General features: G+C 36.3%; 1 protein-coding gene across 1 annotated transcript in view; it reads left to right on the forward strand.

The window, feature by feature from the left end:
• The window catches only part of GTF2F2 (general transcription factor IIF subunit 2), a 149,086-nt gene that overhangs the window by 15,359 nt on the left and 115,298 nt on the right, over positions 1-18,429 (forward strand). The window contains exons 3-4 of the mRNA XM_012782733.3: positions 11,029-11,047; positions 12,383-12,527. Coding sequence (XP_012638187.1) covers positions 11,029-11,047; positions 12,383-12,527 — 164 coding nt within the window. The remainder of the gene's footprint in view (positions 1-11,028; positions 11,048-12,382; positions 12,528-18,429) is intronic.

Consider the following 18,429-nt stretch of genomic DNA (forward strand, 5'->3'; position numbering starts at 1 on the left):
TCATCCTGCCTTTTCCTCCCAGAGTGCTAGGATTACAGGTGTGAGCCACTGTACCCGGCCTTCAGTGCATGTTTAAAATCATACAAATTCTTCATTAACTGTGACTATTGCTCTGCTATGTCTACTACTTTCTAAGATTCTGAGCTTTAGAACAAACCTGCTGCTACACTATAGGAGATTGCATAATTGTAAGAAACTAGTGAAACATAGGATGTACCCAACTGAGGAGAAACAGCAAGGCATTGATCTTGGGGTGGGGAGGTGAATTATACACAAATTGGGAAGGGGCATTTCTTAGCTGTGTCCATTTAATATGGGCTCAATAAATACTCACTTGAATTGAGAGTAAATCTCTCTCTCTCTCAAGCTTGGCCTCTCCCTGAACTCCAGATTCATAATTCCTTCTGCGTCCTTGATGTTTCCACTTGGATGTTTCAGAAGCATCTCAGACTTAATAATTGCTATTCTTCTGTTCTTTCTTTCTGGAACACTCTTCCTCCAGATATCCCCATGACTTGCTTCCACACTTCTTTTGGGTCTCTGTTCAGATATCAGCTCATTGAGGCCTTTTCTGACTACCCTATGTAAAATAGCACCTTACACTATCTACTTCCTTTACCCTCTTTTCTTATCACCATTCTTTCATGTAGTTGATTAATATTTATTCACCTTCTACTGTGTCTATCTGATATACTGTGTACTTGTTTATTAGTCAGCTCTCCTAGAGTATAAGCTCTACAAGGTCAGGATTTTTGTCTTGATGACAACCATGTCTACAGTGTCTAGAGCAGTGCTTGCATATAGACACTCAGTAAATTTTTGTTGAATCAGTAAATGAAAACTGCTATGACAAAGTTAGTAAAACAATAGCTATTTTATTATTTCCTTACACCGTAGTTCCAGTCAGTAAATCAGAGTGTGAACATTTTTAAGGCTTAAATTTCTCTTACTTGCTTTCCCAAAGTGTAGAGCTTAGACCTCTTTTTACCTAAAATGTGCACTGTTTCTATGAAAAGTTTATACTTTTTGGGACATCATTTTAAAGTTTCCTCATTAAAGCTAGTCAGCTGGAGTTTGGATTTGGTTTCTCTGGATTTTGTTCTTTGGAAGAGCAATGCTGTATTCTTGGTTAATGTCATGTCTTTAAAGTAAGAAACTTTGATATCTTTATGTGTTTATGCCCTAAGCATTTAGTTCTTTATCTTACTTGCCTTTGTTTTAGACATATCTTTTAGTTCATTTTGTTTTGACAAGATATTGATTGGAAACAGCCACACTTTTATATCCAAAGTTCCAAAGTTAGGTAGGAACAAGAATAGTTGCCCCTCAGTGTCCAGGGGAGATTGGTATTAGGAGTGCCCTGTCCCATACATTGATTTTCAAGTCTCTTACCTAAAATGGCATAGTATTTGCATATAACCTATATGGATTGTTTCATATACTTTAAATTATCTCTAGATTATTTATGATACGTAATACAAAGTAAATAGGTGTTATTGGTTTTTAAAATTTGTATTATTATTATTTTTTGTTTTCCTGAATATTTTCTGTCCGTGGTTGGTTGAATTCAGGGAGGCAAACCACATGGATAAGGAGAGCTGACTATAATATCTCCTTTCCTTAGGAAATTACTACACATTTAGTAGCGATACAAAAACTCCAGCAGGTTCTATTTCTAGCTTGATCACTTATTATCAAATGAGACTTTGTATAGGTCACCCAATCTTTCTGAGTTTAGATTTCTCATCCTTGAAGCTGCCTGTTTTGCAGGGCTTTTTTATGAATCCAATGAGATAATATGGAAATAATTATAATTTATGTGTATATTTAACTTTATAAAAATGAACGTATTTCTGGAAAGTTATAGATAAGTCACATTTTTGTGAGTTATACTTTTATTGAAAAAAATGCATACTTTTAGTTGAAATCGATATTTTTTTTCAATGTGGAATCTTTGTAATGCAGATAATTACTTTTCTGTTATGGATTTTAGAAATTTTTATATTAGGTTTTACTGAAATGGGAGCTACCACCAGGATAAAACCTCAGAAATGTATGTCACTGAAGAAAGGCAGGCTGGAGGAGAGAGTACTTAGATGATGAACCCCATGATATTGTGGTGGTGCCCTCACTAGCACCAAGATCAGCTTCTAGTCCTAAATGGCTGTTGATAGTTGTTCAGCTTTGGGCCTTAAACCTCTTGTTTGTAAAATATGGACACTAATGCCTTCCCAACCCATAGGGTATTTATAAAATAAATGAAATGGCTTAGAATTTGTTAAAATGCTTTGCAGACTCAAATGTTCTCCTTCCCCTACCATGGGAAGGGATTATTGCATTCCTAAAAACCTCTGTGTAAAGAAAATACCTGGTTGAAGAATGTAAAATCTTTTCTTTTGGTGTGGGGTAGGGTGAAACTGTTATGGGAGGTAGAGTAAAAGGAACTAAGGTTCAGAGAAACCCTCAAGTACTACTTTGATTACTAAAGTAAAATATTGAAGATAGCATGCTAAATAAGCAATAATGGGTATGCTGCAATTTTTCTTTATCCTTTCCTGGTGGAAAATTTCAAGCTCTTTTCCTTCCTTAGTTCAAAGCAGTTAGTTTATGTAGTTGCATCTAATTCATATAGGGTGGCTATACATGTAGGTTTGCCTGGAACAGTCCCAGATTACATGTTTCCTCATGCAATTATTAACAGTGTCCCCTGTTTCACTCTCCATAGTGTCCTGGTTTTGACAATAAACTGTAGGCTTATCCTAAATGTTAGCAGGTGTGTGTATGTGTTCTTCATGCATTACTAGGCTCACTTTATGAGTTGTTTTTTGTTTTTTTTTTTTGAGATAGGGTCTTGGCTCTGTTACTTGTGCTGAAGTGAAGTGGTGGTGTCATACATAGGTCACTGCAACCTTGAACTGAGCTTAGGCAATCCTTCTGCCTCAGCTTCCTGAGTAGCTGGAACTAAAGGCATATGGCACCATGCCTAGCTAATTTTTATAAATTTTTCTATAGAGACAAGGTCTTACTACGTTGCTCAGGCTGGTCTCCAACTCCTAGCTTCATGTGATCCTCCTGAATCCCAAAGTGCGGGGATTAGAGTCTTGAGCCACAACACCTGACTGAGCTGACATTGTTGATTCCTCTAGGATCCCAACCAAAGTCCCATAGAAATATTGTGTATGTGTATGTTTTATTGTATAAGTAATACATGCTTTTTTAAAAAAAATATCTTTGTACAAAATGAAAAAGTCTCTTTTCCCCATTCACACTCCTTAGAGGTGGCCATGGGTAAGAATTTGGTATGTAACCCCCCAGATTATATACAGATCATGTTGGATGCTTTATATGGACAAATTTTAAAGCATCTTTATTCCACTCACCGTAGCAAAGTATTTCTTAAACCCTTTTAGGCTTAATTTTGCTAACTTTAGAACATACCACAGAATTCTGATTTTGTTCTCTTTGTCATTCTTGCTTATATTTAGTTCTAAGTCTTTGGGGTTTTTTGCTCCATTTTTCTTTATCTCTTCCCTAGGGTATATGCCCAATATGTCTATTCCTTGTTCTCATTCCAGTTTCTGAATTCTCTTTAAAATAAAATCCTCAGTAGAAGTGACTTTAAATTCCTGTATTCAAATCAGTTTCCTACACCACAGTTAAAGAAAAAGTGGAACCACCAGAATTTCTTTTTTTTTTTTTTTTTTTTTGAGACAGAGTCTCGCTTTGTTGTCCAGGCTAGAGTGAGTGCCGTGGCGTCAGCCTAGCTCACAGCAACCTCAAACTCCTGGGCTCAAGCAATCCTACTGCCTCAGCCTCCCGGGTAGCTGGGACTACAGGCATGCGCCACCATGCCCGGCTAATTTTTTTTTTTATATATATATCAGTTGGCCAATTAATTTCTTTCTATTTATAGTAGAGACGGGGTCTCGCTCTTGCTCAGGCTGGTTTTGAACTCCTGACCTTGAGCAATCCACCCGCCTCGGCCTCCCAAGAGCTAGGATTACAGGCGTGAGCCACCGCGCCCGGCCCCAGAATTTCTTAAAAGAAATCTTGGTGGTTGAGAAGGAGTTTTATACCATCATAAGGGACAAACAAGGAACAGATTGTGAGTGTGTATGTATGTGTTTTATATGTAGACAAAAGATCTAGCAGATTTTCTATCTAACATCATAACATATAATCAGTCTTATAGAAGGTCTAGATCCTTTTAATGATAACAGATTTATAGTAATTAATGCCCTAAGATTGCTATGGAAATGCTTGAAAACAGCTTGTTCCTTAGGAGGTTTCCTGGCTGTATTGTCCAGGCTGTCTTGTTTACATTCCTACTTTACTTAGTTTTCATTGCTGTTACTGAATTATTACAGTCACTGTTAAACAAGTGTAGGATGAGTGAGGAATGGCTTATAGTGCATGTGACTAGGTAGGTTATCAGGATTTTAGTTGATTTGGAGCTTAATGTGAAACAGGAAATTTGTGTGGCTATAAACAAACGTCCATTAATAGACGTTTATTGTTCAGAATGAAGTGAAATGATAATCCCGCTCTTTTCTTTGCCAGTTAGCTCACAGTGAAAACATTACATTCATTTCTTAAGCTGCACTTAAAGAGATACATGATCAAGGAAGATCTTTCAGCAAAATGCGACTAGTATAATAAGAAAACTTAAAAAACAAAAAACCCAAAACAATGTTCTGTGAGGAATAGTTGAAGACACTAGGACTGTTAAGAGAAGTTTTAGGGCAGACCAGGTAAAGTGTCTTCAAATATTTTTAAGACTAGAAGATATATAATCAACTATTGATTCTTAGAGGCAGATTAACAAGTTTATAGGTTACCTGTGGTCAAAAAAAAAGCTAAGGTTTTTGAAAGGCAATTTAGCATACTGGTTATGAGTGTGGACCTGGGAGTCAACCTGAGGTTTAGTCCTGACCTTGTTACTTTCTAGCTTTGTGACTTTGGGTAAGTTGCTTATGCTTCTATTTCCTCATCTGTTAAAAGGAGATGATATTAAGACCTCACAGGTTCAATGCATGTAAGATATTTGGTGGGTAAGTATTCACTTACTGTCATACCACACATACTACAGTCTGGAGAGTAGGCACTGCATTGTGCTCATGTGGTGTGGGTACGGACCTTGCTTTCTTACCAAATCTCCCAAAGCTAAGCAGCAGCTTGCTTTGTGGCATTCGCCAGAAGCTAGGAAGATTTGCATGGTGTGGTGGTTCATTCCAGCAGAGATGGTGCTGTGGAGTGGAGAGATTGGGAGAGACAGGGGAAAGAAAAGACAAGCAACTTGGAATGGAGTTCTCGTGCCCCCTGCCCCCGTTTTTTTGTTTTTGTTTTTTTTTTTTGGAGACAGGGTCTCCAGGGTCTCGCTTTGTCACCCAGGCTGGAATGTAGAGGCATGATCATAGCATACTGGGATCTCAAACTCCTGGGCTCAGGTGATCCTCCCACTTCAGCCTCCCTGAGTACTAGGACTACAAGTGCATGCCACTATGCCTGGTTAATTTTTAAAATTGTTTTGTAGAGATGGGGTTGCCCAGGCTAGTCTGTCTAATTTCTGGCTTTATTTCCAAACACATTTAACATTCCAGGTGATGTAGGCACCCACCAATAATAAAAAGTATGCAAACAGAAAAAATCAATGAGACACAATTTTTCTATTATAAAACTGATTAAGTTTAGAGCAGTGTTATGCTGTTGATACTTTAAATTGGTAAAGCTTCTTGAAAGGCAGTTTAATGGCAACACCAAGAACTGAACACAAAGCTCAAACTGTAACCTGTCTGGCAGAGAAAACAGTGGGATGATTATTATGCTTTGTTTGGAACAACAGTATGTGTGTGTTGTATATGTTGTGCATGTATACACGTACACAAATATATGTTGCTAAACTGTAACTCTTCCCCTTTGTAATTATAAGGTATTTTGAGGTGTAGTCTGTTGAAATTATATAAATATTCTATTCCTGAGTTTTTCAGTTTATTCACTTATTTTAATGAGAACTTGTGGATTCCAGTTTTATTCAGTGGGTCACAATTTGTTACCATATTGTTTATGATGATGTTATAATTATCCAAAATTTAGCCAGTAGGAACTTCTAGCTGGCTCCCATGACCATTTTTTTAAAAAATTATAAAAACACATAAAATTTACCATTTTAACCATTTTTAAGTGCACAGTTCAGTACTATACGTCCTGTGTCTTTTCGACATGCCCTTTTCGTTCTTTGATAATTTTGGACATAGATGTTTTAAACTCATGTTACACATTTCTTCCTGAGCCCTGAAGTCAGCCATTTCTCTAAGGAGCCCTGATTCCTTTTAGAGGAGAGTGATATTTAGAAACTAAGATTTTCATAACCCAAGTGCTCATTGCTGCTTCCAGGCCTTCTCAGTGAGCAGAGATAGGAAGTATATGTGTACACACAAACACACACACACTCTTTACATCTGTGTTTATTTCTCTGTCTACTTATATAGAAAATCATAAATTCATACCAATTTAGCTCCAATTTAAATGTTCTAGTTTTCTCCCTTTTCATATTTGTACCTCTTTTCTAAAAGTGAGAAATCTGGTTCCTGTTATACTTAATATGTTTACTTATTGTTCAGGCCTCTGCTCTTATTTGTTCAATCCCTTCCCTACCCTGCGTGTGAATACCCTACTCACCCTGCTTGGGCTGTAGCTCCCCTCAGTAAGCTGCCACTTTTGCTGTCCTTCACAGGGTCACCCTCCGTACCCTGTGCGGGCTTCCCCTCTCCCTCCTTACCCTCCTAGGGTCCAGCAGCCTGCCTCAGGTTGTCCTTCTGTGTGGGTGCCCTCACCCCCTAGGCCCTGACACGCTTCTTAATGAACCACTCTTACACCCTACTTTCCTGATCTGGCTATGTCAGGTGTGAATTCTGGATTTGGTGTGTTTTTTCCTGTTTCTTGGTTCCCAGTACTTACCGGTACTGAAGAATGGTTACTGGTACTGAGTTGATGGAACAAATGATCAAGCCAAACAGATATAAGCAAGCTAATAACAGCATTTATTGAGCATAAAACGCCCTGGAGAGGGGACAGGTCTCTCTATGCGAGTGGAGACAACCCTAGTTTGGAAAGGGGTCTGGTTTCTTATCCTATTTTCTTAATAATATGCTAAGCTAGGGGTGGATTATTCATGAATTTCAGAAAAGGGGTAGAGAGTTTCCTGGAATTTCCATCCCTCCTCTTTTCTGGCTTTATAAGGTAGTTTCTGGGAGTTGCCATGGCATTTGTAAACTGTCCTGGCACAGGGTGGGTGTGATTTTTACTATGCTAATAAGGGGGTAGTTCACCTTAGGTCAGTGCCAGCTCATTAGGTTGTTTGTTTCTGCCATCTCTTAGGTTTGTGGGTTTCTTACCCTCCTCTAATCAGCCAGCAACATTATCTCTACCACATCGCGTTGTGTCCACACCTGTTTCACCTTCCTCCTGGTCCCTACCTGACGTTCCCCTCCACCCCCCAAGAAGTGGGAGTAGGGGTGAAGGTCCATCCTCTATAACAGCTTCAAGCTGAATTGAGGCACAGAGGCCTGCGGGTTCCCATGTCCCGTGTTGAGGAAGGGTTACAGGTGGAAGGCATGGGCACTCAGGTCCAGTGAACTCCTTGCAGTCTGTACTTCTGGGGCAGGCATCCTCAAACTGTGGCCCGCCAAGGACATTTATCTGGCCCGCTGGGTGTTTTTGCTGCCGCTGCCTGTCCTGCTTAGCAGCCGACTCTTCCCGGGCCCACAGTGTGCATGTGTGGAATGTGCGCCGCACTCTCCAACGGCCCTCCAACCATCTGAGGGACAGTGAACTGGCTCCCTGTTTAAAAAGTTTTAGGACCCCTGTTCTGGGGTATTGTTTGATACCAGCTGGAACCCCTTAATCAGCATGAGCTTCACATGGAACTATTGCAACCTGCAGGACACAAACTTGGCCAGGAGACATCCTCTTTACCTCATTCAGACTATGACCGTCCTACCCAACCCACTCTGCAGATATCTACCTTGCTTTGCCTCACCTAATGGTTTTTGAGCCAAATTGTTCAGGTAGGGGAAATATGAATAGGAATTAAGAACAAAGCAAAAGCAACAAAAAAACCTCAAGTGCAGTTGAAAACTTAATATTATTTTGTTGATTTTGTTAGCCTGGAAAAGGTGGTCCTTTATTCACTATAAGTGATAGTGAAAAGTCAGGCCCCAATGACATCAAATCCAATAAGTATTAATAGTTAAACAGTGTAAGAAAAAGGAAAGACATGATTAGTAAAAATTTTGAAAGGCAAGAGGAATGAAACGAGTCTGTAGCTGTGAGGTGTTAAGAAATGGACTCAGAGTAGTGAAGGAGGAAGTGTGCAGCATTACAAGAAATCCAGTGAAAGGATAGTCACATATTTAAGTCATTAATTTTTGAAGATATTGCTGTATTGTACAATAGTTGATATTTATAATTTTGACCACAGATCATCAAGCAAAGGGTGTATTATCATAGTAATGCAGAACAAGAAAACGTCATGTGTACTTTATACATTCACACATCAAGACAAGGGAATATTTCATCCTTTTAAAATAAGTTTTGTCTTCAAGGATTAACTTTTTTTTTCTAGAATATTAACTCATCCAGAGCTCATTAATCACTTATCATTTCAGTTAAGATGCTGTTATAATTATATATGTGTGAAAATGGAGTTGTTCTCCCCTCCTGTGTTCCCTAGGTTGCATCCCAGTGATTTTCTAGTTACTCAGAAATGTCAATATGATCTTTAATTCAGCCTTTTTCCTATGCTGCCCACTTCCAATCATTTCCTCTTCTCTCACTTCTAACATTTACCTCCTCGTGTTCTACCACTACCTGGTTCAAGCCTTCATTACTTTTTATGTGGGTGTTTTGCATTAGCCTCAGTTCAATCCAGTAAACATTATAGAAATATCTTCTGTGTCTTTTTCCTTTGCTTTGTCTACAGCACCTCTGTCTTAAAGGCAGCTGAATTAAATACTTCTAGAAGCTAGATTCGAGTGATAGGGAAGGGACCGTGGTGAATTTAGTTCCTGTCCCAAATTCATGTTCAGGGGATTGTTGTCATGCTGAATTGGGGGCCAGCTGTTGCCAAATCTTCAATTCTTGTAAGAGAAGCTGAAAATTCATATTTTTATGTGATACCTTAATATTTTCTCATTTGTTTTTTAGACGATTAGGAGACTGATGTTGCATTTTAATACATGAAAGACTGAGAAGTCCTACAGTGGCCAAAACTAAGAATCTGCATTCCTTAGTGTGGCCTAAGAGACTCTTTACCACTGGACTCCAGGTTGCCATTCACTGATGTCAGAAAGAATGTGCTGGATACATTCTCATTTCCATTTTTACTTGGACTTTTCTCTTAGCCTGGAATGCCCCCAGGTTATCAACTTTATCCCTCACCCAATTCATCTTTTCCTGGCTTTCTAATCTGCATTTCTATTAAATATGACAATATGTTGTACCTCTGCCATAAAGTTTTTGTCATTATGGCAAGATATAACTATCTTATTTGTAGGTGTTTGTGGATTGGCCCTATCTATTTTCATTAAACTGGGACCTTGTTGAGGACAAGGACCCACACGCATATTGTATTATGCATCTAGCATAGTGTGTAGTGCATGTATAGTAAATTCTTAATGATACAATGAGCGATTGACTAAGCAACTGAATGAAGGCAGGTTGCAAATAAACTTTGTGTTATGGAGAAACAGTGGTTTTCTAACTGGTCTTCATATCTCTAGTCAGCTTTTGTCCATTCTGTATGTATTTTCTGGTGCAAGTTTCCTAGAGCACATCTTTGTACTTGGTATTCTTTTGTTCAAATAGTATCTGTGGATCTCCATTGCCTAAAGAATAAAGTCTATATTTCTATACTGTGATATTCAAGATCTTCTATGATTTATCTCCAATTCTCCTTTGTAGTTTGCTTCTCCTTCCCAGCCAAATCTGATCACTCATTTTTCATCAGAACCTTCCATGTCTTTAGGCCCAGCTATTTACTTCTGATACTATATTTCCCCACCTTAGTTTAATACAATCCTAGTACCCTCCAAAGCTCATCTCAGAGCTACCTCTTTGTTGAACCATTCCTTAATTCTTAAAATGGAAGAAATGGTGTCTTCATATCTGATTCTGACACAATGTGGCTCTCTTAATTGAACATTAGAACTTATTTAATAGTTATGGATGTACCTTTTATGTACAGCAGAAAGGATGTACCTTTCTGCTGTTTGGAACAGGGACCTTACACTCAGTACTTTGCAGATAGTAGGTATTAAATATATGTGTGATTTAAAAAATTAGGCTATTATATAGGGTGTGCGTGTGCATTGATTCCACATTTGTAAAAAAAAATTTCAAAACATAATTCAAATACGGTATATAGAATGTAGTATAGTGTGGAAGGCTATTTACTGTAGCAAGATTTTAACAACAGTGTAATTATGGCTGTTTTAAAACTTTTTTGCTAGTCTGTATTAAAAATATTTATATAATGGGCATATATTATTTTTATAATAGAGAAAAATTGCTTATAGCTTTAAAAAATTGTTAAATTTAATAACTTTTGGTCTTTAAGACTTTGTTAGGTAAATGAAACCTTCAATTAGACAAAATAAACACTAAAATTTACTGAAGTACTATATAGATCTGGTATTAAATAGGCATTCACACACTGAATGCTAAAAATGCTCAGAAATAAAGATAATCATAATATCATTATTTAGACAAAATATAATTAGGATAGATTATAATAGCATTAAGTAACATATACTCATAATATCAAAATAATCATGAGTGATTATGTTGGTTTATTTTTCCCATAGGATTACAAATAGGACAGTGGCAGGGAGCCAAGAGTAAATATTAATCTCTGTAAATGTAATATTTTATGTAAATATGAAGTAGCATTATTTATTTTAGCTCTTAACTTGCATTTGAAAATAACATGGACTCTAAATAATTTTAAATATTTTCTTTCCTCTCCTTTAGGAATCAAGGAAGAACTGAGGTAAGATTATTTATATGAAAATTTTAGTTAAAACGAGATTATTTTACTTTTCTTTAGCAATAGTAAAGAGAGAGTGTTGTTTGCATTTTGGAAAACTCCACATTAAATGAGTGGCTGATGGTGAGGAACACATAAAGGTATAAATGCCACCCTTGTCCATGAGTGGACTCTTTTCTAGTTGTTCATTCTCAAAGTTTTTCTTCTTTAATTTAAATATCCCCTCTCTCAGTCTCAGTACTGTGAAACTGAGTAGGACTTCAGTAATACTTTAGTAATAACTTACTTTTCTATTACTTCAGTGTGGCACAGGTATTTGATTTTTGAGAACTTCATATTTTGACCCATTGAGTCCAGCTTATAATTTATAGTAACTATCATATACTACAGAGATATTTAATAAATGCTTCATGATCCTCCTATGTGGTTGGGAGATCAGTAATTTTATGTTTATAAATCTCTTTAATGTAAAATTTGATGTTCTTTTGGGGAGATCTGCTATGTAATAAAAATAATTGTGAAAGAATACTTAACTATGTCTTTTTATTCTAAACCTTATTATTGAGTTATCCTTGTAAATAGTTGTATTTGTTAAAATATTCAAAAATAAAAAAGTATGCTATGTACTCATAGAGTACTCATTAAGACTTACAAAAGAAATCCTCTGTTTATGAGATCACTGAAGCTTTTCAGAGTAAAAAGCTTTCTTTTCACTTTCCTCCCCTTTCAGGTACAATTGCTTTGTTAATATTCTTATAATATTCACTTATTCAACAAATATTGTTTTCCTTCTATGTGTCAGGCTCTTTTCTAGATCTTAAGGATGAAAGGGTAATGAGACATGATCCCTTGACTTCAGAGACCTTTGGAAAAAATACTTTTATTACTGTTTTGGAAAGAATTCTTCAGCTACAGACCAGAGAAGATATTTGAAAGCCGCCCTTCTTTATAATGTTAGATTAGCCCCATTATTCTGACAGTTGGGAATAGATTCTTTCTTTCTTTCTTTTTCTTTTTTTTAAGAGACATAGTCTTGCTGTGTTGCACAGGCTGGTGGGCAATGACTATTCATAGGCACGATGATAGCGCACTGCAGCCTCGAACTCCTGGGCTCAAGCAGTCCTTCTACCTTAGCCTCCTAATAGCTGGGATTACAGGCGTGTGCCACACAGCTTAGATTCTCTTTTTATGACTTAAGTATTAAGGGTTTTTATAATAAAATGACTGGGAAAGGCTCACATTTTTTAAAAAAGTATTTGATTTATGATCAGAATTTCTTTGCAATTTCTTTGAATACAAAGGTCTTTTGTAACACGCTCTGGTTAATGTGTTTGTTAGGTGTCATTTACTTTGAATGAAGATCTCGCAAATATTCATGATATTGGTGGAAAACCAGCTTCAGTCAGCACACCTAGAGAACATCCATTTGTCTTGCAAAGTGTTGGAGGACAGACATTAACAGCATTTACTGAGAGCTCATCAGGTAAGTGAGAATGGAATTATTTAATGTGATTCCTGTACATATTAGATAGATTTTCTGTCTCAATGCCTTAATTTTTTGTCTCAAGCAAACTCCTGTTTGCTTTTTTAAGGTCATTACCAAGGCTCTCCCATCTATCATTTTGTCTACCTCTGTTACTCATATCATGCTTTGCTTTTTGTATTTCCTTATGATTCATGAAATTTTGGCCATTACTTGAGAAGGGTTTAATTTCCATTTGGGGTATGAAGATACAGAATAAAGCAGATGGAAGAATGTGGTGTATCAGGCTGCCTTCTAAGATGTTGAAGAAACAGTGTACTGAGTTTTGCCAAGATAAGGTTGTTCTTGCTTGTTTTGGTAAATCGATATTCAGTAAGTATAAGTTGTACTTAAAAAAATACTGCTTAATATTAGGGAATATTTTAGTCTGAGTTTTGGCTCAGTGTGCTTTATATACCAAGTGGCCTTTTTGTTTCATAAAGATTAACTTCTAATTGATATCCACTTCCAAGAAGTTTTGCGTATAATTTTTAAATTGTGTGTGTTTACAGTGAGGTATTTTAACAGTTCAATAAATCGGAGCAAGTATTTCCGTTTTTGAATTAAATTCAGGGGGAACTTTTTGTGGCATACACTCAGCATGAGTATATGTTTCTTTTCCTTGTTTCTTGATTTTTATCTTTCACTGAATTTAGACTATTCTTGTTAAAGCAACAGGCTGCCTCAGTTTAATGGAGCTAATTTTCTCATATCTAATTCAAAAAGTTTATTGGTTATATGAAGGAAAAAAATCGATTTTGTTGTATTTCATCAAACATTTCAAAGAAATCTATAAGAAATTATAGTATGTTAAGAGCATCATTGTTTAAAAAAAGGAATATCCTCTGATAAATTTGTTGTGGTATCTTGGATGCAATAGCTGCATAAACTGATCTAAAAAATTAGTCCTTTTTTTTTCTGTTGCATGTAGTCTTAATAAAATGGTAAAGCATTTAATATAACTTTTTGATCATGTAGTTTAAGATAAAGGATTGGTTTTACTGCATTATTTGATGCTATAATAATAATATGTGGTGTAGTGTTATAGGAGATAGAAAATGTTAATGTAACAATATCTTCAACACATCCATTTCATGCTAGAGAAGATTCAACCCTTCAGCAAATATTTATTGTATGCTGCATTGTTGAGGGCATAGTGCAGGCATATGCAAGGAATCTGAAATTTGTCATTTGATTGGTGAGATCTAATAAGACCTGCTGAACCTGTGATGTTTTTCTTTACTTTTGTGATTGTCCCTGGAGTGGGAGAGGCATGGCATCAAGGTCATTACCAAGGAGGCACAGCTTTGATAAAAGTTTGAACTTGAACTTTCTTTATAGAAAAAGGTATATCCTATTTCAGATTTGTTATATCTTAAGTGACTAATTTTTCCTAAGCATGATTTATTGCTGGTACTTATACAAAGACAGTGATTTGGGAAGCTAACATTTGTTAGCCTCAAAATCTTCCATTTTACATCTTTTAAATCCTTTAGTGTTGTGTACATTTCATGTTCACATTTCTGGTTACAGGGTACTCCATGGTGAATATGGTTTTATAAGGATATTTTAGCAGGGATATGGAAAAGGATCAAGATTGTCATCATTCTGTAATTTGGACAGTATGTTCTTGCTTTGTAGAGCTGTGATAATACAAATGCAGGTCTAAGTTGCTTTTAGATGGTGTAAACTATAATGGAATTTTTTGCTCTTGACCTCATTAATTATTTCTGTTTTGTGTCATTGTCCCTTGACTCTCTTTGCACCTTACTATGCTTTAATTTCCTCATTTGTGAAATGAGGATAATTATTTACATTCATATATAAATATGAATATATTTAAAACACTTAGAACAATGCTTGGTACAAAGTGAATACTCAATGATTAGCTCTTAATATTTCTATTAATATTACATCTTATTTTTAAACACTTTATGTTTCAAGTTTATTTTAAGACACACACATACATTTTAGCTCAATATGGGTGTATATCACTTGATAAAATTCAGCCAGTAGAGATTTTTGTATTAAAGGTTTCTTGATTGCTTGGATGACTGAGAAAAAAAGCTCTAGAGTTGTTAACAGTTTATCTCCTTCTCTGAGGAGTCTTATGTATTTGCTATTTCTAGTTGTTAAAGCAGCAGTTGTACAAGTGGGTTCTTTGGATCTCCAGGAAGTCTTCTATCTAGCAGGGCCTCTAGATTGCCATGACATATTTAAATTGTGGATATATGTTGTATATATATGCATGCTTTTCTATAGGACAGGACCACAGCTTTCACTAGTGACTGAGGGATCGGTGAAACAAAAGCTACAGAGCACTACTCTAATGTTACCTTGGTTGGTCACAAACCTGCCAAAGCATAAGTGACTAGGCCATTTTATAATCAGTAAGCTATTTATTTTATATCGAAATATGAATGAAATAGGCATTTTAAATATTTTTATATTTTTCCTCAAACACAGAACTCTACCTACTTATAAAAAATTGCTTTTCTATGCTCTTTCTTTTTTTTATTTATTTGTTTGCTTATTTATTTACTTAAGAGACAGGATCTTGCTCTGTCACCCAAGTGGGAGTGCAGTGATGTGATCATAGCTCACTGTAACCTTAAATTGCTGGGCCCAAGTTATCCTTTAATCTTATCCTCCTGAGTAGCTGGGACTACAAGCATGTGCCCCCATGCCCAGATACTAATAATTTTTTTAAAAATTAGGGGCAAGGGTCTCAAACTCCTGGCTTCCAGTGATCCTCTTGCCTCTGCCTCCGAAGTGCTAGGGTGACAAGCATGAGCCACTTTGCCTGGCCTTCATTTCTTTTTAATAGTCTATAAAATGTAGTTTTATTAAAAACAATTAAAACCACATTTGAGTTCAATAATAAGAGTTTTAGTTTTAATAACTTTATTCCTTCTGTTAATGTAATTTTGCTGTTTTTTAATAACTTTATTCTTTCTATTAATAAAATCTTGCTGGTTTTTGAGAGGCCCCCTTAGAGCCCATTTTTCTAAGAACTGAATTCTGCATGTTTGGGTATCTTTTGGTGAGATGGAATTAGAGGAGACTGGTAATAAGTATGCAATGCTTCCCCTTAATTAAAATAATCTACATACCATTAACATTTTATGAACCCAATTAATTTGCTTCTAGTTGAATATTCCAATTTGAGAGAATGTTTTATTTTTAGGGGCTATTTTGGGTTAGCCCTTCTTCCACCTTTGCTTTTCTCTGTTAAATTCTAAACAATCTATTTCTCTGTTAAATACTTCCATGGGCATCTCTATTATCTATTACTCTTATCTCTGTGGAAATGCCTTGTGTGTTTCACATTTTTCTCCACATGGGTTTTCTTCAGTTTAGTATTTTTATGTACTATTTATTGATAACTATATAGATAATTTCTGTTTTTTTCTTTTGGCATGCCTGCTTTTATTCAAACTTAGACGTTTCATCTTTATAACTGCCAGTTCTATACAAAAGTCTTTATTCGTCCATTCAACAGATATTTTTGGTGCTAAGCCCTGTGCTAGAATAAGACTAGGCTTCTGTCCTGTGGGGCAGCCATTATGTGAATAAATAATTGCTACAGTAAGTGCTCTAATGGAGGTATGTGCAAAGAGGAAAAAATGAAGTGTGTACTTTGCTTGAAAGAACCAGGACAAGCTTCATACGTGGAGATAATATTTGAGCTGGACCTCGAAGTATGTAAATAAGTACATGAGCAGGAGGAGAGAAAGTGAAGGTAAAATTTCTTTTTCGAGTCTTCAAGTATCCTATTCTTCTTTAATTTGCATTTTCCTTCCTATCCCACTCTGTCATATCTATCTAAAAATCCATTAAATAGTCTTGGTTAGATCAAAGTGAAAAAGCTTAGCTGTGGACTTCATAGTCTAGTTTAGAGATGAAAAAAGTTTGGATTGGTGCAGTGGGAATGGAAAGAAAGGGTTGTGTTCTACAGATGATAGAGATCATTTTGACAGTTTTTGGTGTTGAATAGGCTGTGTGGGAATTGGAAGAGTGAGAAGTCTAGAGTGGTTTCCAGGTTTCTTTTGCCTTGAGCATCAGAATGGACAGTGAGACCATTACTGAGGTGGGAAATGTTAAAAGAAATGGGCAGGGTTAGAGCTGATATAGAAACATAGTGATTTTTTTGCTTTCATTTTTGATTATCTTTGATCCCTTTGTAGCAGTTCATTAATCTGAACAATCTCAAAGGATACAAAAGAGTTAGCCATGTGGAGTTAGTTTTTAAGGCGAGAGAGAGAGAAAACTGTAGTTACTAATGCCCTAAGGTTGAGGTCGAGCAAAGGAGTAGCAAGGAGGTTGGTGTGGGTGTCGTGGATGAGCAGGGGAGGTGTAGCAGGCTATCAGGCAGAGAGGAAGGGGGTTAGCAGTGGCAGATCATGTAGGGATTTGTAAAGCATGATAAGGATTTGGATTTTGCTCTTAGTGAAATGAGAAGTTGCTGGAGAGTTTTGAGCAGAATAGTGAGATAATCTGATTTACATTTTAAAGGATTGCTGACCCATAGCTTGAGAAGAGACAATGGGAATCAAGAGCAGAAGCAGGAGACTGTTAACAATAATCCAGAGGACAGGTGACAGAGGCTTAGACCAGAGTGGTAGCAATGACAAAGGTCTAGTCTCTCACCTGATGTCTAGTCCTGTATCTTTAGTTGTCTTAGCAGGCAGGCCACTTGGATTTCTTGTCACCTAAAACCTCTAGAAGATAGAAAATCAAATTCATTTATCTATTCTTTATTCTCCATATATCCATATTTCTGTCAGTGATACAGGATTCTTCTGTTGTCTTCAGATGTCTTCTTTTATAATTCTTAGCCTTCTCTTATTCTCACATTAAGTCAATTGCCTCATTTGGTCATATCTGTAGCAGAAATCATGCATACACATTTCTGGATACCATTTAATCCAAAGGAGTCCTCTGCAAACACCACCTGTCATCTCCAACCTTCTTCCAGTGCCATCTGCTGGAATCCATTACCTTTTTTCCTCTGCCAGGGATTTGTCTTTTATAGTCATAATCATCCTTCCCTTTACTGATCTAGCCTTTGTTGATTCTTTCTTAATCTAGACTTGTGTGGCAGTTAAGTTTATATTACTCATTTTGTCCCGTAATTAAACCTTGTGAGCAGGGGATTATGTCTCATGCGTATCTCCATGGTGCCTAGTATAGCATTGAGCACATCTATGGTACAGGATTGAGCATAGAATTGATGGGCTTGCTAAAACAAACTTGTTGAAATTATTTCTTTTTTTCTAAAAATTACTGACACTCTAAAGGTGCTTTTTAGGATGGTTCTTAAGTGACATAGCTTGTTAGTGACTTACAGTATGTCTCTTCTCTCTTCAAATATTCTCCCTTCAAAATATTTTTCCTGCAACATTTGAGGTGTAGCATTGAATATTAAATCCCTTTGTTCCTCACTTTGCTTTTGTTCATTATATTTTTATTTTGGCACAGATGATTTTTTTTACTTTCTTTTGGCTAATCAGATTAGTTCAGTACTGTATTCGGTGATGCTTGGTTAACCACTGTACATATTATCATAAGACACAGTCCCCAGATAAAGTAGCAGCTGTGATAATTGGTGGTGGCCTGCCTTATTTACTTTCAATCTTGAATTTGGTGACATATATCAACACACATCTTAGAGTGTATTCATTTGTATTTCAATAAAAATGTGTAGCTATAGAAATTTTTCTCTTTGAAGATGCTAAATTGCCAGTCGTTTTGAAAACTGAGCTGATATTGTAGCATTTAAAATCTGCTGTGTATGGTACTATCCTACAAGTGTAGTATTATAAATGCTGAATAAATAAGGGTAATGTTTTCTTTTTCTTTT

This window comes from Microcebus murinus, chromosome 13, assembly GCF_040939455.1.
Source record: "Microcebus murinus isolate Inina chromosome 13, M.murinus_Inina_mat1.0, whole genome shotgun sequence".
In the NCBI taxonomy this organism is placed as follows: Eukaryota; Metazoa; Chordata; class Mammalia; order Primates; family Cheirogaleidae; genus Microcebus; species Microcebus murinus.